General features: G+C 42.1%; 1 protein-coding gene and 8 non-coding genes across 11 annotated transcripts in view; all 9 read right to left on the bottom strand.

The window, feature by feature from the left end:
* LOC124551220 overlaps positions 1 to 4402 on the bottom strand; it is a 146667-nt gene extending 142265 nt beyond the window's left edge. For 2 of the 3 annotated variants that reach the window (XM_047126210.1, XM_047126209.1), the window contains exon 1: positions 2463 to 4402. In XM_047126210.1, the coding sequence (XP_046982166.1) occupies positions 2463 to 3966 (1504 nt within the window). In that variant the 5' untranslated portion in view covers positions 3967 to 4402. Of the gene's footprint in view, positions 1 to 2383 lie in introns of all 3 variants that reach the window. The other variant, XM_047126211.1, reaches the window with a different exon arrangement.
* Positions 4403 to 9186: 4784 nt separating this feature from the next.
* Positions 9187 to 9326, bottom strand: LOC124551529. The gene has a single exon (XR_006967892.1). It is a non-coding gene; the product is annotated as a U4 spliceosomal RNA (small nuclear RNA).
* Positions 9327 to 11553: 2227 nt separating this feature from the next.
* LOC124551508 lies at positions 11554 to 11693 on the bottom strand. Its single transcript, XR_006967873.1, has one exon. It is a non-coding gene; the product is annotated as a U4 spliceosomal RNA (small nuclear RNA).
* A 2247-nt stretch (positions 11694 to 13940) lies between these two features.
* LOC124551507 lies at positions 13941 to 14080 on the bottom strand. The gene has a single exon (XR_006967872.1). It is a non-coding gene; the product is annotated as a U4 spliceosomal RNA (small nuclear RNA).
* A 2262-nt stretch (positions 14081 to 16342) lies between these two features.
* LOC124551509 lies at positions 16343 to 16482 on the bottom strand. Its single transcript, XR_006967874.1, has one exon. It is a non-coding gene; the product is annotated as a U4 spliceosomal RNA (small nuclear RNA).
* A 2220-nt stretch (positions 16483 to 18702) lies between these two features.
* Positions 18703 to 18842, bottom strand: LOC124551506. The gene has a single exon (XR_006967871.1). It is a non-coding gene; the product is annotated as a U4 spliceosomal RNA (small nuclear RNA).
* A 2246-nt stretch (positions 18843 to 21088) lies between these two features.
* On the bottom strand, positions 21089 to 21226 carry LOC124551531. The gene has a single exon (XR_006967894.1). It is a non-coding gene; the product is annotated as a U4 spliceosomal RNA (small nuclear RNA).
* Positions 21227 to 23436: 2210 nt separating this feature from the next.
* Positions 23437 to 23576, bottom strand: LOC124551510. Its single transcript, XR_006967875.1, has one exon. It is a non-coding gene; the product is annotated as a U4 spliceosomal RNA (small nuclear RNA).
* Positions 23577 to 25822: 2246 nt separating this feature from the next.
* Positions 25823 to 25962, bottom strand: LOC124551511. Its single transcript, XR_006967876.1, has one exon. It is a non-coding gene; the product is annotated as a U4 spliceosomal RNA (small nuclear RNA).
* Between the last annotated feature and the right edge of the window lie 1509 nt (positions 25963 to 27471).

The following is a 27471-nucleotide window of genomic DNA, read 5'->3' on the forward strand; positions in this document are numbered from 1 at the left end:
ATGGCCTCTACGTTCATCCGACCTAACGCCATCGATTTTTTCCTTTGGAGCTTCATCAAGTATCGTGTGTACGTGCCTCCGCTACCAGCGGACCTCCCTGAATTAAGAAACCAGACTGAAGCAGCTGTTGCTCGTACAATCACTGAAGACACACTTGTCAACGTTTGGCAAGAGTCACTTGATGTGTGCCATGTGACAAATGGTGCCCACATTGAACATTTATAAGCCTCTTGGTGAAACTATTTGAGTTGCTCTTTCGTTTGACACATCATTTATAACTGTAATTTTAATGTAATAAATATTATAAAGCGATAAAACCCCGATATTCATTTATAAACACCCTGTAAATGTCCTTTCAGTAATAAGTGTTGTACTTAATCGACGACCCTGCTTTCGAATTTGGAGTTAATTGCGGTCACGATGTGACTTCATTCACCTACAGTAATTTGCGGTCAAAGTGTACTACTGTGAACTCTTAACCATATCAACAGCAATGTGACAGACAGATGAACAAAATATTGATATGAAAGTTAAGTAAATATTTCTGAATCTGTCCGTCTTAGGCACGGCGCTTCATGTGAATATGAAAACAGGGCAACAGGAAACCTGAGAGGAAGAAATAGCATAAATTTGAAATCTTTCATTTAGAAACGACATTAAAATAACGTCACAGATAAGATACAAAATAAAATCACCAAAACAAATCCTAGATGTGTTATCACGGTACTCTTAGATTATTAAATGAGCAAACCTCTTTCCATCGACACCATTACATTTTTAATTCGGACGATCCGCAGAAAGATCCCCTACTTGCACAGAAACGGGTCTGGTTTATGGTCGCTTCCTCTGTGTGAAGTATTTCAGACTATTCTAGTCGTGCATTCCTTATGCCTACCACATACCAAGAATAACAATTAGTCATCCTCTCAAACTGAGACTTAACGAGTGCTATCAATTTTGTATCTACAAATATGTGAACTCAGTGTCAGGAACGGCGTTTCTGAATGTTCTGCCAAGCATGAAACTCACAACCAGTACACCAGAGCTAAGAGCTAAGACACCTCAAGGCATATGCTAGTAAGAATTTTAAACTTGAGAAGTAGATGCTCTTAAGGTTGTTTAATAAATTGCCCCTATATATTGGGCAAATGGTATTAAGGCTGAAAAGCAAGCAAAAGCTGTGTAACTGACTATCAGATAACTTGTATTGCATAACACAAGAATGACATAGGCCTAATATGCGTAACATTAACTTCATGTTTCAGGTCATAGTTAGACTTACATTCCATTATTTTAAAGTAATTATTATTAAGTTTATTTCATTGTAACTGAACTATGATCATCTTGCAAGGAAGTTTAGGGAAAGTGGCTTGAAGGAAGGCAAAAACCACCCAGAAGAAGGTGGTGTGTGGACGGCAACAATGAATGCAGCTGTGGGAACAGGTCTGAGAAGAACAGTGTGTACTTCCTGAAGTGCTAGGAATTGCTACTCTCGTGTGTCACATTATCTGAGGTTTTATTTACGACTGGCAATCTGTGCATCCCTCTTGATGGGATTGATATAGCAGAAGCTTTATTCTGAGGTTTGTATTTCTTTCCACTCTTTTCTCCTGTAATGGTCTGCAAATTCCAGAATAATTTGAATAGCGCAAGAGAAGTTATCTAGATATTACACTAAGCCATTTTTTCGTTAGACGCAGTAAGCAAGCATAAGCAATAGCAGTGAAGATGAATGCTACAGCCAACAGTACACAGGTTACTACACTCATTGTAAAATGTTTGCTCACTTTGTATGCGTGTAAAATTCAGTGCTTTAGATTAAGAAAAACCCTGATATTATACTTAGCCCCTGCTATGTTTATATAAAAATATATGTTAATAAGGTGTGAACGCTTTATATGTTTTAGAGATATGGTTAATTTTATTGTTGTTGACTGCTCCCAAATATTTCTATTGTGATTTACAAACGCAAAAGCTTATGACTGCAACAGAGGGGTGGTTGGATTACATTTCCGTTGGGCATACTTTCCCCTCAAGCAAGTTAAATAGGTAATAAGTTCCGCCATATTTCTAAACAGTAATATAATTGTCAATAGAATATTTATCATTGACATCAATATACACATAAGATTTCACGATAGAACGTGGGAACATTCATCAACACTACAATCTCAAACAAAAAGCTGCAAATCATTTGGAACTAAAAAGAAGGTTATATAAGAACAGTAGGTACACTGTGCAAGAATTGAGAAATCCAAAAATAGATTCAGTAAGAATATTACTAAACTGCACACTTCTCTAACAGTTCACCATTTACAGGTGGCTGCACTTGTTAATCCCAAGCATGCTTGTAATTTGTAAACACTAACAGTACTCTACTCACCGGGGTAGTCAATATACGCTGCCAACATGCGCTCAGGGCTATCCCATGCAGCATGCAGGTCTCTTCGTCAGCACCTTACCGGCACAGTGCTGCCAATCTGAAGCGACAGTGTAGCCGCGGAAACAGCCACAGCGCACTCTGCCCGCACTCCCTATTTCGGCAGTCGTGTGGTGGCACACCTGTGAGCAGGCACGACACATGTGCTCTACCTCCAGCAGGCTAGATGGCTCTGCTTTATCTCCAGCAGCCATTCTCCTGGCGCTCACTTCTTCAGTGGTGGTGCTACCAATCTCAGAGCTTTTGCTGTCAACAATACTTGGCTCGCCAACTGATTCCAGAGGTATAGAATGACCGAATTTATCAGTCCTCACATTTTGTTCATCTTTCACGCCACCTCTGTAGTTGTAATAGGCTGATGATGTGCTTGTTCCATTCCTACCTATGGCATTAATCTTTCTGGATCCAATTTCATCGACTATGCCACTTCTGTCTTGCATGTTATCTTCTGTTACAGCTCCAAAGTGACTGACAATTTTTGCTTTTGAACTGTCTATCCTGTCAACGGCGCGTTCGAGCCTTCCAGTATTAAATTCTCTGAGATTTCCACCTACATCCCTCTGGAATGGAACTTCTGAAACAGAGGAACTACCATTATAGCTGAGGAGCATATGTGCATTACGTTTTCTTGCACTGACATCTTCAAGTCTTTGACTGCTTTCTGGTGATTTCTCAGAACTCAAGGTAGGTGTGCTGTTTATAGCATACCCTTTCTCATAACCACCAATATGTCTCTCAGGAAGGAGCATGACTGTTTTTGATTTCACTGCCTCATAATTTCCATCACCTTCCTGGAAATGTATATAGCTGTCTGGATTTTTCTGACTGGCCACTACAGCCTTGTTGCCTTCATCAATAAGATCTTCATGTACATTTTTCACGGGAGATAAGTCATTAGGCAAGAAAGACTCTACTGAGCGCCTCACATATTCTGCCCGATCACTGTCACTCCAACTTGTTTCGAGGCCAAATAGCGGCAAAGCCAAAGGTGTTGGTGCATATTCACTGTCACCATCAAAGAATAATGCTTCCTCTGTGGGATGAGGATTGGATGACAAAGTAACATATACTTTAGACACATCATGCAAAGGCAATGACCTGTCGCTATTGTCAAACACGTTATCCACACTGTCGTTTTGGCTGATGGTAAGACTGGTCATACTAATTCCAACATTGGCAGATTTTATTCCAGCATTATCATTCTGTCTTTCCTGAATTTCAGTTGTGAATTTTTCTTTGTTTGTATCCTGGTGTTTTGCACTTTTCGATGAGAGTAAGAAAGTATAAGAACCTTGTTTGCTGGGATAACTAATGTTTGTAATTGATACATCTGTAACTGATGTATAAATCCCCTGCAACTGCTTATTGCTTCCTACAGCACTCTGACTCAGATCCTCCTCAGACAGAACTTGATGTTTTTGATTAGGTCTTTCTGAAGCGCTTGAATGTGATAAGTTATTGCAACATAATGATCTAGTACCAGAAGATAAATTCTCTTTACTATTAGCAAGAGAAACTTCTCCCATAGCTGTGTCTCGGGACTGTTCTTCATTTGACGGTACATGAGGTACCGGAGTACTGAGAATACTCTCCCTTTCACCATTCAAGGGACTGTTAGGCGTAGCAGATCCTACACTTGCAGTGTTAGTAGAATGTTGATTCACCACACGATCTATTACTTGTAAGGTAGATTCAGTAGCAGTCGCAGATGAAGAAAACAAGAGACTTTTCAAAGTTGATTTCGTTGTGATATAGTTGTTAAGTGAAACGCTACTTCCACTATGCCGCGATGGTGGCTTCGTTGTTTGCAAAATATGAGCTATAAGTGGTCTAATCCTATGAAGGTTATGGCCTGGCACATGATGCTGTGTTCCTTGCTCGAAATCATGTTTCTCCTGTACAGTCTTATAAAGACTGACACGATTATTTTGTACTTGCGGGTCATACTGTACTGTTGGATTAAACATTACTTGTTCAGTGTTTGTTAGATGTGACTTAATCAAGGAAGTTCCTTGGATCCTGCCTGGAGTTGCACTTCTTCCTGAAGCGTAGAAAACATCATCAGTCCTGCAACAAAAGAAAATGTCAAAATATCATTAATTTATGCTTTATATACGTCATAACAATTTAAAAGTCAATAACTTTCTTCCTATTATGAGTGACTATTTTCGGTTGTCATACTCATTAACTAACCAAAATTAATTTATCCAGACTACATGAAGAAAAAGTACTCAAGATCCGGTGTCTAATGCCAAAAGGCAGTACAGCTAAAGAACTGGAATGCAATCACAATTTATCCTGCAGGTAAAGGGGCTATTTTTTCATAAGCCAAATGGTGTAACATACATTTTGAGAACACAATGGTTCATCATAATGCATAATGGTAAACTGCAGTTGTCCCACTAAATTTTCAATCACATATGCACAGAAAATTACAGCTCATGGACTAGCACAAAAGACATACCATTCACACAGCTAAAATGCAAATGCTATTGCTGGAATCAAACAAGTTCTACAGCAGATGCAATGCGGCCACTGCATGAGAAAGAATCTCTGCCTATAACTGAAACAAATATGCTACGCTCAGATTTTAAAACCTCAACATAAGTGACTGCATTGTCTACCATCCAACCACCTAGTAGCACTAACATTTTTCTCAATCCCTCTGCTCTGCACACTACAGTACATGTATGTATTCTCAAACTGAGCCAAAGTACTGCATAACATTACAGTTCCACCTGTAGGGTGTAACACACACCAGGCAAGATGGTCCTCTATGTGACTGCCCTAACACATCAGGCACTTTAAAAGTGTCAATAAACTCATTGTCTATTACTATCAACAGCAGCCATGTTCAAAATGGATCTAACATGTATCTAATAATCAACACAACCACAGTACAATCTTGGCAGAGCTATCTAAATGAGTTAACTACAACACCTGCCTCCTTCACATTCATTAACACTCAGAGTACTATCCTACACTCCTTCAATACTATATGGCAGAAATTCGGCTACACGACATACATCAATTAACAATGCACATGAGTATCACTTGCATGCTATGAAGGAGAAATTGCCACTACACAGAGCAACAGTTCAGTGGTCTAAAAATGGTGTAAGTATACTCTCATAGCACTGATGCTCTAATTTATACCTGGCATTTGGCCCAAACAACTACAGGTGCTCACAACAATTCCTATCAATCAATATCACCGTACAATGCACAAGCCACTGCTGGACGCAAATACAGAAATAGACACGCAAACATATGAAATATACAGTCCACAGACGCTAACTTTATGTTTTCTGCTCCTTCTGTCTAATCATTCCTTGCACAACTACTTTCCGCCATCTAGACGCTGTAAACTACACAGTAGTTCTCCTGCTGGCCGACAGGGGCGCTTCCGCGCGCTCGTTTCGCTTAGTCCCCCATCTAGTAAACACAGCTACCCCCACTACAATTTCTGCTTCCATTTTCTTACTTTACGACTGCTGGCTAATATTGGATACCAAGCAAACTGACAACTTAAAAAACTTCACATTCCTAAGCAATAGGGTGTGTCGTGTATTTCGCTCTTATATGAAATTTTTCCCGTTTCTTGCCGAAAGACTGATGACTGTTCACAGATGAAAACTTGGTCTTAGGGATCAGACACCTTGCAACCACAATGAAATGCCATTTACAAATTCGCTTAAGTCATTGAAATGTGTCGTCTCGCTAGTTAAGCACCCTCTTCAGTCAGTGCAATGCTTCATAATTATGGGAACATATAATGTAGCATTAAACATACAAGCTTCTTCCATATGGTGCCAAATACACCCGCAGAAAAATTAAGTCTTGGGCTCATCTACCGTTGATTGTTCTTTCCAAAAAAAAAAAAAAAAAAATCATAAAGAACTATCCGGCTCCCTACCCTGCCTCTTGTCTCATTGACCCAATCTTGCATATTGCATGACAAAAATGAAAATATGTGATTGTGTGCTAAAAAGGAATCTTCAGTGCCAACCACCTATAACAGATACAAACAATACGAGACATTTTTCTATGGCACCCACCTTGTAATATAGTGGGCAGCTAATTTTGCCCACCTTACATACAGGGAACAGTCACACCCACAAACGGTGAGATGCAGAAAAAAAAGGTGCCATCAGAAGCCAACTGCCCTTGATCATAAAAAATGTATGGCTTCTGCTAGAATTCTCACCAATGCCTTTTATACCCCTGCATTTTTTAATGCTTACGTTGGTTTATATTCAGTATCATGGATACTAATCCTACCCCACAAGACAATGTGAGACCTTTCTTTTCAGTATGCCACACGGTGTAACATACACTCCTGGAAATTGAAATAAGAACACCGTGAATTCATTGTCCCAGGAAGGGGAAACTTTATTGACACATTCCTGGGGTCAGATACATCACATGATCACACTGACAGAACCACAGGCACATAGACACAGGCAACAGAGCATGCACAATGTCGGCACTAGTACAGTGTATATCCACCTTTCGCAGTAATGCAGGCTGCTATTCTCCCATGGAGACGATCGTAGAGATGCTGGATGTAGTCCTGTGGAACGGCTTGCCATGCCATTTCCACCTGGCGCCTCAGTTGGACCAGCGTTCGTGCTGGACGTGCAGACCACGAGAGACGACGCTTCATCCAGTCCCAAACATGCTCAATGGGGGACAGATCCGGAGATCTTGCTGGCCAGGGTAGTTGACTTACACCTTCTAGAGCACGTTGGGTGGCACGGGATAAATGCGGACGTGCATTGTCCTGTTGGAACAGCAAGTTCCCTTGCCAGTCTAGGAATCGTAGAACGATGGGTTCGATGACGGTTTGGATGTACCGTGCACTATTCAGTGTCCCCTCGACGATCACCAGTGGTGTACGGCCAGTGTAGGAGATCGCTCCCCACACCATGATGCCGAGTGTTGGCCCTGTGTGCCTCGGTCGTATGCAGTCCTGATTGTGGCGCTCACCTGCACGGCGCCAAACACGCATACGACCATCATTGGCACCAAGCCAGAAGCGACTCTCATCGCTGAAGACGACACGTCTCCATTCGTCCCTCCATTCACGCCTATAGCGACACCACTGGAGGCGGGCTGCACGATGTTGGGGCGTGAGCGGTAGACGGCCTAACGGTGTGCGGGACCGTAGCCCAGCTTCATGGAGACGGTTGCGAATGGTCCTCGCCGATACCCCAGGAGCAACAGTGTCCCTAATTTGCTGGGAAGTGACGGTGCGGTCCCCTACGGCACTGCGTAGGATCCTACGGTCTTGGCGTGCATCCGTGCGTCGCTGTGGTCCGGTCCCAGGTCGACGGGTACGTGCACCTTCCGCCGACCACTGGTGACAACATCGATGTACTGTGGAGACCTCACGCCCCACGTGTTGAGCAATTCGGCGGTACGTCCGTCCGGCCTCCCGCATGCCCACTATACGCCCTCGCTCAAAGTCCGTCAACTGCACATACGGTTCACGTCCACGCTGTCGCGGCATGCTACCAGTGTTAAAGACTGCGATGGAGCTCCGTATGCCACGGCAAACTGGCTGACACTGACAGCGGCGGTGCACAAATGCTGCGCAGCTAGCGCCATTCGACGGCCAACACCGCGGTTCCTGGTGTGTCCGCTGTGCCGTGCGTGTGATCATTGCTTGTACAGCCCTCTTGCAGTGTCCGGAGCAAGTATGGTGGGTCTGACACACCGGTGTCAATGTGTACTTTTTTCCATTTCCAGGAGTGTACATTCTCATGGCAAAACGGACCATAAATAAGCACCAACTATTACACTAAAGCCTCTGTCACACATGAACAGCAAATCCACAGTCCAAGGAATACTACGACAGACACACGAATTGCACTGATGGAAATGAAAACATCATGCCTTGAGTAGACCAAATTCTGCACTGCATGAGAAACATGCCCTACCTGTAGCCTGCAGCTGAAACAAGTATGCTACATATGCAATCACAATACCACACTCAACACCACAGACTGCATTTGCTGCTATCCAACCACTTACTAGCACTAACTCTTCTGACAATCCATCTGCTCTGCACACTACAGGAAATGTATGTATTCTCAAAGTGAGCCAAACTCTTGCATGACATTACAGTTACACCTGTGAGGTGTAGCACACATCAGGCAAGACTCTGTCATCTATGTGACTGTGCATACACATCAGTCACCTTAAACGTGTAAACAAATTCATTTCCTACTGCTATCAACAGCAATTCCACAGTCATCAGTGCTAATTATCGACCTGTACACACAGCCATATTCATAAAAGATCAAACATGTATCTAATGACCAACACAAAACAAAAGAATGAAAGTACAATGCCGGCACTGATATATAAACGAGTTAACCTCCCACACTTTCATCAACACTCAGTGTACTGCCCTACTCTCCTTCAATAATTTCTGGCAGAAAATAGCTAAACACAACATACATCAGTAAACATTGCACTTGAGTACCACTTGCATCCCTCTAGACACAACAGCACTTCAGTGGTCCACAAACGGTGTAGGGATTCACACTAGCACTTGCACAACAGCTTACCCAATTCGAGAATGTTTTTCACTAGCTTCCAAACACTGTATACAATCCCTGAGGGAACACAGCCTATCTGGTGTGCATTGTCCCTCACAACCATCAGCCAAACTCTTACACAACTGCAGACCGAGTTTACAGACAAACACACCTTCAAACATTGTTTACATAAGACTCACACTCCCTTAGGAGTTACTAAAAATTGCCACAGAGGTGGTATTTCACATCTCTATGGCGGGGTATTGGTAAAAGTTTTCAACTAGCAATAATCGCACCTCAGTTACACTTCACTGGTTACGATATTGCCACTGTGCAAAGGTAAACAACCTTGCACCTAGAGCTACTATTTATACCTGACGCAACCACCTATGGGTACTCATATCACTTCTCATCTATCAGTATCTCCCAACACTGCACAAGTCGCCTGCTGCACACAAATACAGAAATACACACGCAGACATATGAAACACACAGTCCCCAGACGCTAACTGTTTGTTTTTCGCTCCTTCTGTATAATCCTTCCTTGCCTAGCTACCTTCCGCCATCTTGGCGCTGTAAACTGCACAGTAGTTCTCCCGCTGGCCGACAGGGGCGCTTCTGCGCGCTCGCTTCTCTTAGCCCCACACTGACAAAAGTGGTACTACCTCATCTAGTAAACACAGCTACCCCCACTACAATTTCTGCTTCCATTTTCTTACTTTACGACTGCTGGCTAATATTGGATACCAAGCAAACTGACAACTTAATAAACTTCACATTCCTAAGCAATAGGGTGTGTCGTGTATTTCGCTCTTATATGAAATTTTTCCCGTTTCTTGCCGAAAGACTGATGGCTGTTCACAGATGAAAACTTGGTCTTAGGGATCAGACACCTTGCAACCACAATGAAATGCCATTTACAAATTCGCTTAAGTCATTGAAATGTGTCGTCTCGCTAGTTAAGCACCCTCTTCAGTCAGTGCAATGCTTCATAATTATGGGGACATATAATGTAGCATTAAACATACAAGCTTCTTCCATATGGTGCCAAATACACCCGCAGAAAAATTAAGTCTTGGGCTCATCTACCGTTGATTATGTTCTTTCCAAAAAAAAAAAAAAAAAAAAAAAAAAAATCATAAAGAACTATCCGGCTCCCTACCCTGCCTCTTGTCTCATTGACCCAATCTTGCATATTGCATGACAAAAATGAAAATATGTGATTGTGTGCTAAAAAGGAATCTTCAGTGCCAACCACCTATAACAGATACAAACAATACGAGACATTTTTCTATGGCACCCACCTTGTAATATAGTGGGCAGCTAATTTTGCCCACCTTACATACAGGGAACAGTCACACCCACAAACGGTGAGATGCAGAAAAAAAAGGTGCCATCAGAAGCCAACTGCCCTTGACCATAAAAAATGTATGGCTTCTGCTAGAATTCTCACCAATGCCTTTTATACCCCTGCATTTTTTAATGCTTACGTTGGTTTATATTCAGTATCATGGATACTAATCCTACCCCACAAGACAATGTGAGACCTTTCTTTTCAGTATGCCACACGGTGTAACATACATTCTCATGGCAAAACGGACCATAAATAAGCACCAACTATTACACTAAAGCCTCTGTCACACATGAACAGCAAATCCACAGTCCAAGGAATACTACGACAGACACACGAATTGCACTGATGGAAATGAAAACATCATGCCTTGAGTAGACCAAATTCTGCACTGCATGAGAAACATGCCCTACCTGTAGCCTGCAGCTGAAACAAGTATGCTACATATGCAATCACAATACCACACTCAACACCACAGACTGCATTTGCTGCTATCCAACCACTTACTAGCACTAATTCTTCTGACAATCCATCTGCTCTGCACACTACAGGAAATGTATGTATTCTCAAAATGAGCCAAACTCTTGCATGACATTACAGTTACACCTGTGAGGTGTAGCACACATCAGGCAAGACTCTGTCATCTATGTGACTGTGCATACACATCAGTCACCTTAAACGTGTAAACAAATTCATTTCCTACTGCTATCAACAGCAATTCCACAGTCATCAGTGCTAATTATCGACCTGTACACACAGCCATATTCACAAAAGATCAAACATGTATCTAATGACCAACACAAGACAAAACAACGAAAGTACAATGCCGGCACTGATATATAAACGAGTTAACCTCCCACACTTTCATCAACACTCAGTGTACTGCCCTAGTCTCCTTCAATAATTTCTGGCAGAAAATAGCTAAACACAACATACATCAGTAAACATTGCACTTGAGTACCACTTGCATCCCTCTAGACACAACAGCACTTCAGTGGTCCACAAACGGTGTAGGGATTCACACTAGCACTTGCACAACAGCTTACCCAATTCGAGAATGTTTTTCACTAGCTTCCAAACACTGTATACAATCCCTGAGGGAACGCAGCCTATCTGGTGTGCATTGTCCCTCACAACCATCAGCCAAACTCTTACACAACTGCAGACCGAGTTTACAGACAAACACACCTTCAAGCATTGTTTACATTAGACTCACACTCCCTTAGGAGTTACTAAAAATTGCCACAGAGGTGGTATTTCACATCTCTATGGCGGGGTATTGGTAAAAGTTTTCAACTAGCAATAATCGCACCTCAGTTACACTTCACTGGTTACGATATTGCCACTGCGCAAAGGTAAACTACCTTGCACCTAGAGCTACTATTTATACCTGACGCCTGACGCAACCACCTATGGGTACTCATATCACTTCTCATCTATCAGTATCTCCCAACACTGCACAAGTCGCCTGCTGCACACAAATACAGAAATACACACGCAGACATATGAAACACACAGTCCCCAGACGCTAACTGTTTGTTTTTCGATCCTTCTGTATAATCCTTCCTTGCCTAGCTACCTTCCGCCATCTTGGCGCTGTAAACTGCACAGTAGTTCTCCCGCTGGCCGACAGGGGCGCTTCTGCGCGCTCGCTTCTCTTAGCCCCACACTGACAAAAGTGGTACTACCTCATCTAGTAAACACAGCTACCCCCACTACAATTTCTGCTTCCATTTTCTTACTTTACGACTGCTGGCTAATATTGGATACCAAGCTGGCTAATATTGGATACCAAGCAAACTGACAACTTAATAAACTTCACATTCCTAAGCAATAGGGTGTGTCGTGTATTTCGCTCTTATGTGAAATTTTTCCCGTTTCTTGCCGAAAGACTGATGACTGTTCACAGATGAAAACTTGGTCTTAGGGATCAGACACCTTGCAACCACAATGAAATGCCATTTACAAATTCGCTTAAGTCATTGAAATGTGTCGCCTCGCTAGTTAAGCACCCTCTTCAGTCAGTGCAATGCTTCATAATTATGGGAACATATAATGTAGCATTAAACATACAAGCTTCTTCCATATGGTGCCAAATACACCCGCAGAAAAATTAAGTCTTGGGCTCATCTACCGTTGATTGTTCTTTCCAAAAAAAAAAAAAAAAAAAAATCATAAAGAACTATCCGGCTCCCTACCCTGCCTCTTGTCTCATTGACCCAATCTTGCATATTGCATGACAAAAATGAAAATATGTGATTGTGTGCTAAAAAGGAATCTTCAGTGCCAACCACCTATAACAGATACAAACAATACGAGACATTTTTCTATGGCACCCACCTTGTAATATAGTGGGCAGCTAATTTTGCCCACCTTACATACAGGGAACAGTCACACCCACAAACGGTGAGATGCAGAAAAAAAAGGTGCCATCAGAAGCCAACTGCCCTTGATCATAAAAAATGTATGGCTTCTGCTAGAATTCTCACCAATGCCTTTTACACCCCTGCATTTTTTAATGCTTACATTGGTTTATATTCAGTATCATGGATACTAATCCTACCCCACAAGACAATGTGAGACCTTTCTTTTCAGTATGCCACACGGTGTAACATACATTCTCATGGCAAAACGGACCATAAATAAGCACCAACTATTACACTAAAGCCTCTGTCACACATGAACAGCAAATCCACAGTCCAAGGAATACTACGACAGACACACGAATTGCACTGATGGAAATGAAAACACCATGCCTTGAGTAGACCAAATTCTGCACTGCATGAAAAACATGCCCTACCTGTAGCCTGCAGCTGAAACAAGTATGCTACATATGCAATCACAATACCACACTCAACACCACAGACTGCATTTGCTGCTATCCAACCACTTACTAGCACTAACTCTTCTGTCAATCCATCTGCTCTGCACACTACAGGAAATGTATGTATTCTCAAAGTGAGCCAAACTCTTGCATGACATTACAGTTACACCTGTGAGGTGTAGCACACATCAGGCAAGACTCTGTCATCTATGTGACTGTGCATACACATCAGTCACCTTAAACGTGTAAACAAATTCATTTCCTACTGCTATCAACAGCAATTCCACAGTCATCAGTGCTAATTATCGACCTGTACACACAGCCATATTCATAAAAGATCAAACATGTATCTAATGACCAACACAAGACAAAACAACGAAAGTACAATGCCGGCACTGATATATAAACGAGTTAACCTCCCACACTTTCATCAACACTCAGTGTACTGCCCTAGTCTCCTACAATAATTTCTGGCAGAAAATAGCTAAACACAACATACATCAGTAAACATTGCACTTGAGTACCACTTGCATCCCTCTAGACACAACAGCACTTCAGTGGTCCACAAACGGTGTAGGGATTCACACTAGCACTTGCACAACAGCTTACCCAATTCGAGAATGTTTTTCACTAGCTTCCAAACACTGTATACAATCCCTGAGGGAACACAGCCTATCTGGTGTGCATTGTCCCTCACAACCATCAGCCAAACTCTTACACAACTGCAGACCGAGTTTACAGACAAACACACCTTCAAACATTGTTTACATAAGACTCACACTCCCTTAGGAGTTACTAAAAATTGCCACAGAGGTGGTATTTCACATCTCTATGGCGGGGTATTGGTAAAAGTTTTCAACTAGCAATAATCGCACCTCAGTTACACTTCACTGGTTACGATATTGCCACTGCACAAAGGTAAACAACCTTGCACCTAGAGCTACTATTTATACCTGACGCCTGACGCAACCACCTATGGGTACTCATATCACTTCTCATCTATCAGTATCTCCCAACACTGCACAAGTCGCCTGCTGCACACAAATACAGAAATACACACGCAGACATATGAAACACACAGTCCCCAGACGCTAACTGTTTGTTTTTCGCTCCTTCTGTATAATCCTTCCTTGCCTAGCTACCTTCCGCCATCTTGGCGCTGTAAACTGCACAGTAGTTCTCCCACTGGCCGACAGGGGCGCTTCTGCGCGCTCGCTTCTCTTAGCCCCACACTGACAAAAGTGGTACTACCTCATCTAGTAAACACAGCTACCCCCACTACAATTTCTGCTTCCATTTTCTTACTTTACGACTGCTGGCTAATATTGGATACCAAGCTGGCTAATATTGGATACCAAGCAAACTGACAACTTAATAAACTTCACATTCCTAAGCAATAGGGTGTGTCGTGTATTTCGCTCTTATGTGAAATTTTTCCCGTTTCTTGCCGAAAGACTGATGACTGTTCACAGATGAAAACTTGGTCTTAGGGATCAGACACCTTGCAACCACAATGAAATGCCATTTACAAATTCGCTTAAGTCATTGAAATGTGTCGTCTCGCTAGTTAAGCACCCTCCTCAGTCAGTGCAATGCTTCATAATTATGGGGACATATAATGTAGCATTAAACATACAAGCTTCTTCCATATGGTGCCAAATACACCCGCAGAAAAATTAAGTCTTGGGCTCATCTACCGTTGATTATGTTCTTTCCAAAAAAAAAAAAAAAAAAAAAAAAAAAAAAAAATCATAAAGAACTATCCGGCTCCCTACCCTGCCTCTTGTCTCATTGACCCAATCTTGCATATTGCATGACAAAAATGAAAATATGTGATTGTGTGCTAAAAAGGAATCTTCAGTGCCAACCACCTATAACAGATACAAACAATACGAGACATTTTTCTATGGCACCCACCTTGTAATATAGTGGGCAGCTAATTTTGCCCACCTTACATACAGGGAACAGTCACACCCACAAACGGTGAGATGCAGAAAAAAAAGGTGCCATCAGAAGCCAACTGCCTTTGACCATAAAAAATGTATGGCTTCTGCTAGAATTCTCACCAATGCCTTTTATATCCCCTGCATTTTTTAATGCTTACGTTGGTTTATATTCAGTATCATGGATACTAATCCTACCCCACAAGACAATGTGAGACCTTTCTTTTCAGTATGCCACACGGTGTAACATACATTCTCATGGCAAAACGGACCATAAATAAGCACCAACTATTACACTAAAGCCTCTGTCACACATGAACAGCAAATCCACAGTCCAAGGAATACTACGACAGACACACGAATTGCACTGATGGAAATGAAAACACCATGCCTTGAGTAGACCAAATTCTGCACTGCATGAGAAACATGCCCTACCTGTAGCCTGCAGCTGAAACAAGTATGCTACATATGCAATCACAATACCACACTCAACACCACAGACTGCATTTGCTGCTATCCAACCACTTACTAGCACTAACTCTTCTGTCAATCCATCTGCTCTGCACACTACAGGAAATGTATGTATTCTCAAAGTGAGCCAAACTCTTGCATGACATTACAGTTACACCTGTGAGGTGTAGCACACATCAGGCAAGACTCTGTCATCTATGTGACTGTGCATACACATCAGTCACCTTAAACGTGTAAACAAATTCATTTCCTACTGCTATCAACAGCAATTCCACAGTCATCAGTGCTAATTATCGACCTGTACACACAGCCATATTCATAAAAGATCAAACATGTATCTAATGACCAACACAAGACAAAACAACGAAAGTACAATGCCGGCACTGATATATAAACGAGTTAACCTCCCACACTTTCATCAACACTCAGTGTACTGCCCTAGTCTCCTTCAATAATTTCTGGCAGAAAATAGCTAAACACAACATACATCAGTAAACATTGCACTTGAGTACCACTTGCATCCCTCTAGACACAACAGCACTTCAGTGGTCCACAAACGGTGTAGGGATTCACACTAGCACTTGCACAACAGCTTACCCAATTCGAGAATGTTTTTCACTAGCTTCCAAACACTGTATACAATCCCTGAGGGAACACAGCCTATCTGGTGTGCATTGTCCCTCACAACTATCAGCCAAACTCTTACACAACTGCAGACCGAGTTTACAGACAAACACACCTTCAAACATTGTTTACATTAGACTCACACTCCCTTAGGAGTTACTAAAAATTGCCACAGAGGTGGTATTTCACATCTCTATGGCGGGGTATTGGTAAAAGTTTTCAACTAGCAATAATCGCACCTCAGTTACACTTCACTGGTTACGATATTGCCACTGCGCAAAGGTAAACAACCTTGCACCTAGAGCTACTATTTATACCTGACGCCTGACGCAACCACCTATGGGTACTCATATCACTTCTCATCTATCAGTATCTCCCAACACTGCACAAGTCGCCTGCTGCACACAAATACAGAAATACACACGCAGACATATGAAACACACAGTCCCCAGACGCTAACTGTTTGTTTTTCGATCCTTCTGTATAATCCTTCCTTGCCTAGCTACCTTCCGCCATCTTGGCGCTGTAAACTGCACAGTAGTTCTCCCGCTGGCCGACAGGGGCGCTTCTGCGCGCTCGCTTCTCTTAGCCCCACACTGACAAAAGTGGTACTACCTCATCTAGTAAACACAGCTACCCCCACTACAATTTCTGCTTCCATTTTCTTACTTTACGACTGCTGGCTAATATTGGATACCAAGCAAACTGACAACTTAATAAACTTCACATTCCTAAGCAATAGGGTGTGTCGTGTATTTCGCTCTTATATGAAATTTTTCCCGTTTCTTGCCGAAAGACTGATGGCTGTTCACAGATGAAAACTTGGTCTTAGGGATCAGACACCTTGCAACCACAATGAAATGCCATTTACAAATTCGCTTAAGTCATTGAAATGTGTCGCCTCGCTAGTTAAGCACCCTCTTCAGTCAGTGCAATGCTTCATAATTATGGGAACATATAATGTAGCATTAAACATACAAGCTTCTTCCATATGGTGCCAAATACACCCGCAGAAAAATTAAGTCTTGGGCTCATCTACCGTTGATTGTTCTTTCCAAAAAAAAAAAAAAAATCATAAAGAACTATCCTGCTCCCTACCCTGCCTCTTGTCTCATTGACCCAATCTTGCATATTGCATGACAAAAATGAAAATATGTGATTGTGTGCTAAAAAGGAATCTTCAGTGCCAACCACCTATAACAGATACAAACAATACGAGACATTTTTCTATGGCACCCACCTTGTAATATAGTGGGCAGCTAATTTTGCCCACCTTACATACAGGGAACAGTCACACCCACAAACGGTGAGATGCAGAAAAAAAAGGTGCCATCAGAAGCCAACTGCCCTTGATCATAAAAAATGTATGGCTTCTGCTATAATTCTCACCAATGCCTTTTTTACCCCTGCATTTTTTAATGCTTACGTTGGTTTATATTCAGTATCATGGATACTAATCCTACCCCACAAGACAATGTGAGACCTTTCTTTTCAGTATGCCACACGGTGTAACATACATTCTCATGGCAAAACGGACCATAAATAAGCACCAACTATTACACTAAAGCCTCTGTCACACATGAACAGCAAACCCACAGTCCAAGGAATACTACGGCAGACACACGAATTGCACTGATGGAAATGAAAACATCATGCCTTGAGTAGACCAAATTCTGCACTGCATGAGAAACATGCCCTACCTGTAGCCTGCAGCTGAAACAAGTATGCTACATATGCAATCACAATACCACACTCAACACCACAGACTGCATTTGCTGCTATCCAACCACTTACTAGCACTAACTCTTCTGTCAATCCATCTGCTCTGCACACTACAGGAAATGTATGTATTCTCAAAGTGAGCCAAACTCTTGCATGACATTACAGTTACACCTGTGAGGTGTAGCACACATCAGGCAAGACTCTGTCATCTATGTGACTGTGCATACACATCAGTCACCTTAAACATGTAAACAAATTCATTTCCTACTGCTATCAACAGCAATTCCACAGTCATCAGTGCTAATTATCGACCTGTACACACAGCCATATTCATAAAAGATCAAACATGTATCTAATGACCAACACAAGACAAAACAACGAAAGTACAATGCCGGCACTGATATATAAACGAGTTAACCTCCCACACTTTCATCAACACTCAGTGTACTGCCCTAGTCTCCTTCAATAATTTCTGGCAGAAAATAGCTAAACACAACATACATCAGTAAACATTGCACTTGAGTACCACTTGCATCCCTCTAGACACAACAGCACTTCAGTGGTCCACAAACGGTGTAGGGATTCACACTAGCACTTGCACAACAGCTTACCCAGTTCGAGAATGTTTTTCACTAGCTTCCAAACACTGTATACAATCCCTGAGGGAACACAGCCTATCTGGTGTGCATTGTCCCTCACAACCATCAGCCAAACTCTTACACAACTGCAGACCGAGTTTACAGACAAACACACCTTCAAACATTGTTTACATAAGACTCACACTCCCTTAGGAGTTACTAAAAATTGCCACAGAGGTGGTATTTTACATCTCTATGGCGGGGTATTGGTAAAAGTTTTCAACTAGCAATAATCGCACCTCAGTTACACTTCACTGGTTACGATATTGCCACTGCGCAAAGGTAAACAACCTTGCACCTAGAGCTACTATTTATACCTGACGCCTGACGCAACCACCTATGGGTACTCATATCACTTCTCATCTATCAGTATCTCCCAACACTGCACAAGTCGCCTGCTGCACACAAATACAGAAATACACACGCGGACATATGAAACACACAGTCCCCAGACGCTAACTGTTTGTTTTTCGCTCCTTCTATATAATCCTTCCTTGCCTAGCTACCTTCCGCCATCTTGGCGCTGTAAACTGCACAGTAGTTCTCCCGCTGGCCGACAGGGGCGCTTCTGCGCGCTCGCTTCTCTTAGCCCCACACTGACAAAAGTGGTACTACCTCATCTAGTAAACACAGCTACCCCCACTACAATTTCTGCTTCCATTTTCTTACTTTACGACTGCTGGCTAATATTGGATACCAAGCTGGCTAATATTGGATACCAAGCAAACTGACAACTTAATAAACTTCACATTCCTAAGCAATAGGGTGTGTCGTGTATTTCGCTCTTATGTGAAATTTTTCCCGTTTCTTGCCGAAAGACTGATGACTGTTCACAGATGAAAACTTGGTCTTAGGGATCAGACACCTTGCAACCACAATGAAATGCCATTTACAAATTCGCTTAAGTCATTGAAATGTGTCGTCTCGCTAGTTAAGCACCCTCTTCAGTCAGTGCAATGCTTCATAATTATGGGAACATATAATGTAGCATTAAACATACAAGCTTCTTCCATATGGTGCCAAATACACCTGCAGAAAAATTAAGTCTTGGGCTCATCTACCGTTGATTGTTCTTTCCAAAAAAAAAAAAAAAAAAAAAATCATAAAGAACTATCCGGCTCCCTACCCTGCCTCTTGTCTCATTGACCCAATCTTGCATATTGCATGACAAAAATGAAAATATGTGATTGTGTGCTAAAAAGGAATCTTCAGTGCCAACCACCTATAACAGATACAAACAATACGAGACATTTTTCTATGGCACCCACCTTGTAATATAGTGGGCAGCTAATTTTGCCCACCTTACATACAGGGAACAGTCACACCCACAAATGGTGAGATGCAGAAAAAAAAGGTGCCATCAGAAGCCAACTGCCCTTGATCATAAAAAATGTATGGCTTCTGCTAGAATTCTCACCAATGCCTTTTATACCCCTGCATTTTTTAATGCTTACATTGGTTTATATTCAGTATCATGGATACTAATCCTACCCCACAAGACAATGTGAGACCTTTCTTTTCAGTATGCCACACGGTGTAACATACATTCTCATGGCAAAACGGACCATAAATAAGCACCAACTATTACACTAAAGCCTCTGTCACACATGAACAGCAAATCCACAGTCCAAGGAATACTACGACAGACACACGAATTGCACTGATGGAAATGAAAACACCATGCCTTGAGTAGACCAAATTCTGCACTGCATGAGAAACATGCCCTACCTGTAGCCTGCAGCTGAAACAAGTATGCTACATATGCAATCACAATACCACACTCAACACCACAGACTGCATTTGCTGCTATCCAACCACTTACTAGCACTAACTCTTCTGTCAATCCATCTGCTCTGCACACTACAGGAAAGGTATGTATTCTCAAAGTGAGCCAAACTCTTGCATGACATTACAGTTACACCTGTGAGGTGTAGCACACATCAGGCAAGACTGTCATCTATGTGACTGTGCATACACATCAGTCACCTTAAACGTGTAAACAAATTCATTTCCTACTGTTATCAACAGCAATTCCACAGTCATCAGTGCTAATTATCGACCTGTACACACAGCCATATTCATAAAAGATCAAACATGTATCTAATGACCAACACAAGACAAAACAACGAAAGTACAATGCCGGCACTGATATATAAACGAGTTAACCTCCCACACTTTCATCAACACTCAGTGTACTGCCCTAGTCTCCTTCAATAATTTCTGGCAGAAAATAGCTAAACACAACATACATCAGTAAACATTGCACTTGAGTACCACTTGCATCCCTCTAGACACAACAGCACTTCAGTGGTCCACAAACGGTGTAGGGATTCACACTAGCACTTGCACAACAGCTTACCCAATTCGAGAATGTTTTTCACTAGCTTCCAAACACTGTATACAATACATGAGGGAACACAGCCTATCTGGTGTGCATTGTCCCTCACAACCATCAGCCAAACTCTTACACAACTGCAGACCTAGTTTACAGACAAACACACCTTCAAACATTGTTTACATAAGACTCACACTCCCTTAGGAGTTACTAAAAATTGCCACAGAGGTGGTATTTCACATCTCTATGGCGGGGTATTGGTAAGTTTTCAACTAGCAATAATCGAACCTCAGTTACACTTCACTGGTTACAATATTGCCACTGCGCAAAGGTAAACAACCTTGCACCTAGAGCTACTATTTATACCTGACGCCTGACGCAACCACCTATGGGTACTCATATCACTTCTCATCTATCAGTATCTCCCAACACTGCACAAGTCGCCTGCTGCACACAAATACAGAAATACACACGCAGACATATGAAACACACAGTCCCCAGACGCTAACTGTTTGTTTTTCGCTCCTTCTGTATAATCCTTCCTTGCCTAGCTACCTTCCGCCATCTTGGCGCTGTAAACTGCACAGTAGTTCTCCTGCTGTCGACAGGGGCGCTTCGGCGCGCTCGCTTCTCTTAGCCCCACACTGACAAAAGTGGTACTACCTCATTTAGTAAACACAGCTACCCCCACTACAATTTCTGCTTCCATTTTCTTACTTTACGACTGCTGGCTAATATTGGATACCAAGCAAACTGACAACTTAATAAACTTCACATTCCTAAGCAATAGGGTGTGTCGTGTATTTCGCTCTTATATGAAATTTTTCCTGTTTCTTGCCGAAAGACTGATGGCTGTTCACAGATGAAAACTTGGTCTTAGGGATCAGACACCTTGCAACCACAATGAAATGCCATTTACAAATTCGTTTAAGTCATTGAAATGTGTCGCCTCGCTAGTTAAGCACCCTCTTCAGTCAGTGCAATGCTTCATTATTATGGGAACATATAATGTAGCATTAAACATACAAGCTTCTTCCATATGGTGCCAAATACACCCGCAGAAAAATTAAGTCTTGGGCTCATCTACCGTTGATTACGTTCTTTCCAAAAAAATCATAAAGAACTATCCGGCTCCCTACCCTGCCTCTTGTCTCATTGACCCAATCTTGCATATTGCATGACAAAAATGAAAATATGTGATTGTGTGCTAAAAAGGAATCTTCAGTGCCAACCACCTATAACAGATACAAACAATACGAGACATTTTTCTATGGCACCCACCTTGTAATATAGTGGGCAGCTAATTTTGCCCACCTTACATACAGGGAACAGTCACACCCACAAACGGTGAGATGCAGAAAAAAAAGGTGCCATCAGAAGCCAACTGCCCTTGATCATAAAAAATGTATGGCTTCTGCTAGAATTCTCACCAATGCCTTTTATACCCCTGCATTTTTTAATGCTTACATTGGTTTATATTCAGTATCATGGATACTAATCCTACCCCACAAGACAATGTGAGACCTTTCTTTTCAGTATGCCACACGGTGTAACATACATTCTCATGGCAAAACGGACCATAAATAAGCACCAACTATTACACTAAAGCCTCTGTCACACATGAACAGCAAATCCACAGTCCAAGGAATACTACGACAGACACACGAATTGCACTGATGGAAATGAAAACACCATGCCTTGAGTAGACCAAATTCTGCACTGCATGAGAAACATGCCCTACCTGTAGCCTGCAGCTGAGACAAGTATGCTACATATGCAATCACAATACCACACTCAACACCACAGACTGCATTTGCTGCTATCCAACCACTTACTAGCACTAACTCTTCTGTCAATCCATCTGCTCTGCGCACTACAGGAAATGTATGTATTCTCAAAGTGAGCCAAACTCTTGCATGACATTACAGTTACACCTGTGAGGTGTAGCACACATCAGGCAAGACTGTCATCTATGTGACTGTGCATACACATCAGTCACCTTAAACGTGTAAACAAATTCATTTCCTACTGCTATCAACAGCAATTCCACAGTCATCAGTGCTAATTATCGACCTGTACACACAGCCATATTCATAAAAGATCAAACATGTATCTAATGACCAACACAAGACAAAACAACGAAAGTACAATGCCGGCACTGATATATAAACGAGTTAACCTCCCACACTTTCATCAACACTCAGTGTACTGCCCTACTCTCCTTCAATAATTTCTGGCAGAAAATAGCTAAACACAACATACATCAGTAAACATTGCACTTGAGTACCACTTGCATCCCTCTAGACACAACAGCACTTCAGTGGTCCACAAACGGTGTAGGGATTCACACTAGCACTTGCACAACAGCTTACCCAATTCGAGAATGTTTTTCACTAGCTTCCAAACACTGTATACAATCCCTGAGGGAACACAGCCTATCTGGTGTGCATTATCCCTCACAACCATCAGCCAAACTCTTACACAACTGCAGACCGAGTTTACAGACAAACACACCTTCAAACATTGTTTACATTAGACTCACACTCCCTTAGGAGTTACTAAAAATTGCCACAGAGGTGGTATTTCACATCTCTATGGCGGGGTATTGGTAAAAGTTTTCAACTAGCAATAATCGCACCTCAGTTACACTTCACTGGTTACGATATTGCCACTGCGCAAAGGTAAACAACCTTGCACCTAGAGCTACTATTTATACCTGACGCCTGACGCAACCACCTATGGGTACTCATATCACTTCTCATCTATCAGTATCTCCCAACACTGCACAAGTCGCCTGCTGCACACAAATACAGAAATACACACGCAGACATATGAAACACACAGTCCCCAAACGCTAACTGTTTGTTTTTCGCTCCTTCTGTATAATCCTTCCTTGCCTAGCTACCTTCCGCCATCTTGGCGCTGTAAACTGCACGGTAGTTCTCCCGCTGGCCGACAGGGGCGCTTCTGCGCGCTCGCTTCTCTTAGCCCCACACTGACAAAAGTGGTACTACCTCATCTAGTAAACACAGCTACCCCCACTACAATTTCTGCTTCCATTTTCTTACTTTACGACTGCTGGCTAATATTGGATACCAAGCTGACTAATATTGGATACCAAGCAAACTGACAACTTAATAAACTTCACATTCCTAAGGAATAGGGTGTGTCGTGTATTTCGCTCTTATGTGAAATTTTTCCCATTTCTTGCCGAAAGACTGATGACTGTTCACAGATGAAAACTTGGTCTTTGGGATCAGACACCTTGCAACCACAATGAAATGCCATTTACAAATTCGCTTAAGTCATTGAAATGTGTCGCCTCGCTAGTTAAGCACCCTCTTCAGTCAGTGCAATGCTTCATAATTATGGGAACATATAATGTAGCATTAAACATACAAGCTTCTTCCATATGGTGCCAAATACACCCGCAGAAAAATTAAGTCTTGGGCTCATCTACCGTTGATTGTTCTTTCCAAAAAAAAAAAAAAAAAAAAAATCATAAAGAACTATCCGGCTCCCTACCCTGCCTCTTGTCTCATTGACCCAATCTTGCATATTGCATGACAAAAATGAAAATATGTGATTGTGTGCTAAAAAGGAATCTTCAGTGCCAACCACCTATAACAGATACAAACAATACGAGACATTTTTCTATGGCACCCACCTTGTAATATAGTGGGCAGCTAATTTTGCCCACCTTACATACAGGGAACAGTCACACCCACAAACGGTGAGATGCAGAAAAAAAAGGTGCCATCAGAAGCCAACTGCCCTTGATCATAAAAAATGTATGGCTTCTGCTAGAATTCTCACCAATGCCTTTTATACCCCTGCATTTTTTAATGCTTACATTGGTTTATATTCAGTATCATGGATACTAATCCTACCCCACAAGACAATGTGAGACCTTTCTTTTCAGTATGCCACACGGTGTAACATACATTCTCATGGCAAAACGGACCATAAATAAGCACCAACTATTACACTAAAGCCTCTGTCACACATGAACAGCAAATCCACAGTCCAAGGAATACTACGACAGACACACGAATTGCACTGATGGAAATGAAAACACCATGCCTTGAGTAGACCAAATTCTGCACTGCATGAGAAACATGCCCTACCTGTAGCCTGCAGCTGAGACAAGTATGCTACATATGCAATCACAATACCACACTCAACACCACAGACTGCATTTGCTGCTATCCAACCACTTACTAGCACTAACTCTTCTGTCAATCCATCTGCTCTGCGCACTACAGGAAATGTATGTATTCTCAAAGTGAGCCAAACTCTTGCATGACATTACAGTTACACCTGTGAGGTGTAGCACACATCAGGCAAGACTGTCATCTATGTGACTGTGCATACACATCAGTCACCTTAAACGTGTAAACAAATTCATTTCCTACTGCTATCAACAGCAATTCCACAGTCATCAGTGCTAATTATCGACCTGTACACACAGCCATATTCATAAAAGATCAAACATGTATCTAATGACCAACACAAGACAAAACAACGAAAGTACAATGCCGGCACTGATATATAAACGAGTTAACCTCCCACACTTTCATCAACACTCAGTGTACTGCCCTACTCTCCTTCAATAATTTCTGGCAGAAAATAGCTAAACACAACATACATCAGTAAACATTGCACTTGAGTACCACTTGCATCCCTCTAGACACAACAGCACTTCAGTGGTCCACAAACGGTGTAGGGATTCACACTAGAACTTGCACAACAGCTTACCCAATTCGAGAATGTTTTTCACTAGCTTCCAAACACTGTATACAATCCCTGAGGGAACACAGCCTATCTGGTGTGCATTATCCCTCACAACCATCAGCCAAACTCTTACACAACTGCAGACCGAGTTTACAGACAAACACACCTTCAAACATTGTTTACATTAGACTCACACTCCCTTAGGAGTTACTAAAAATTGCCACAGAGGTGGTATTTCACATCTCTATGGCGGGGTATTGGTAAAAGTTTTCAACTAGCAATAATCGCACCTCAGTTACACTTCACTGGTTACGATATTGCCACTGCGCAAAGGTAAACAACCTTGCACCTAGAGCTACTATTTATACCTGACGCCTGACGCAACCACCTATGGGTACTCATATCACTTCTCATCTATCAGTATCTCCCAACACTGCACAAGTCGCCTGCTGCACACAAATACAGAAATACACACGCAGACATATGAAACACACAGTCCCCAGACGCTAACTGTTTGTTTTTCGCTCCTTCTGTATAATCCTTCCTTGCCTAGCTACCTTCCGCCATCTTGGCGCTGTAAACTGCACAGTAGTTCTCCCGCTGTCGACAGGGGCGCTTCGGCGCGCTCGCTTCTCTTAGCCCCACACTGACAAAAGTGGTACTACCTCATTTAGTAAACACAGCTACCCCCACTACAATTTCTGCTTCCATTTTCTTACTTTACGACTGCTGGCTAATATTGGATACCAAGCAAACTGACAACTTAATAAACTTCACATTCCTAAGCAATAGGGTGTGTCGTGTATTTCGCTCTTATATGAAATTTTTCCTGTTTCTTGCCGAAAGACTGATGGCTGTTCACAGATGAAAACTTGGTCTTAGGGATCAGACACCTTGCAACCACAATGAAATGCCATTTACAAATTCGTTTAAGTCATTGAAATGTGTCGCCTCGCTAGTTAAGCACCCTCTTCAGTCAGTGCAATGCTTCATTATTATGGGAACATATAATGTAGCATTAAACATACAAGCTTCTTCCATATGGTGCCAAATACACCCGCAGAAAAATTAAGTCTTGGGCTCATCTACCGTTGATTACGTTCTTTCCAAAAAAATCATAAAGAACTATCCGGCTCCCTACCCTGCCTCTTGTCTCATTGACCCAATCTTGCATATTGCATGACAAAAATGAAAATATGTGATTGTGTGCTAAAAAGGAATCTTCAGTGCCAACCACCTATAACAGATACAAACAATACGAGACATTTTTCTATGGCACCCACCTTGTAATATAGTGGGCAGCTAATTTTGCCCACCTTACATACAGGGAACAGTCACACCCACAAACGGTGAGATGCAGAAAATAAAGGTGCCATCAGAAGCCAACTGCCCTTGATCATAAAAAATGTATGGCTTCTGCTAGAATTCTCACCAATGCCTTTTATACCCCTGCATTTTTTAATGCTTACATTGGTTTATATTCAGTATCATGGATACTAATCCTACCCCACAAGACAATGTGAGACCTTTCTTTTCAGTATGCCACACGGTGTAACATACATTCTCATGGCAAAACGGACCATAAATAAGCACCAACTATTACACTAAAGCCTCTGTCACACATGAACAGCAAATCCACAGTCCAAGGAATACTACGACAGACACACGAATTGCACTGATGGAAATGAAAACACCATGCCTTGAGTAGACCAAATTCTGCACTGCATGAGAAACATGCCCTACCTGTAGCCTGCAGCTGAGACAAGTATGCTACATATGCAATCACAATACCACACTCAACACCACAGACTGCATTTGCTGCTATCCAACCACTTACTAGCACT

The sequence above is a fragment of the Schistocerca americana genome, chromosome 9 (assembly GCF_021461395.2).
Source record: "Schistocerca americana isolate TAMUIC-IGC-003095 chromosome 9, iqSchAmer2.1, whole genome shotgun sequence".
NCBI classification, from domain to species: Eukaryota; Metazoa; Arthropoda; class Insecta; order Orthoptera; family Acrididae; genus Schistocerca; species Schistocerca americana.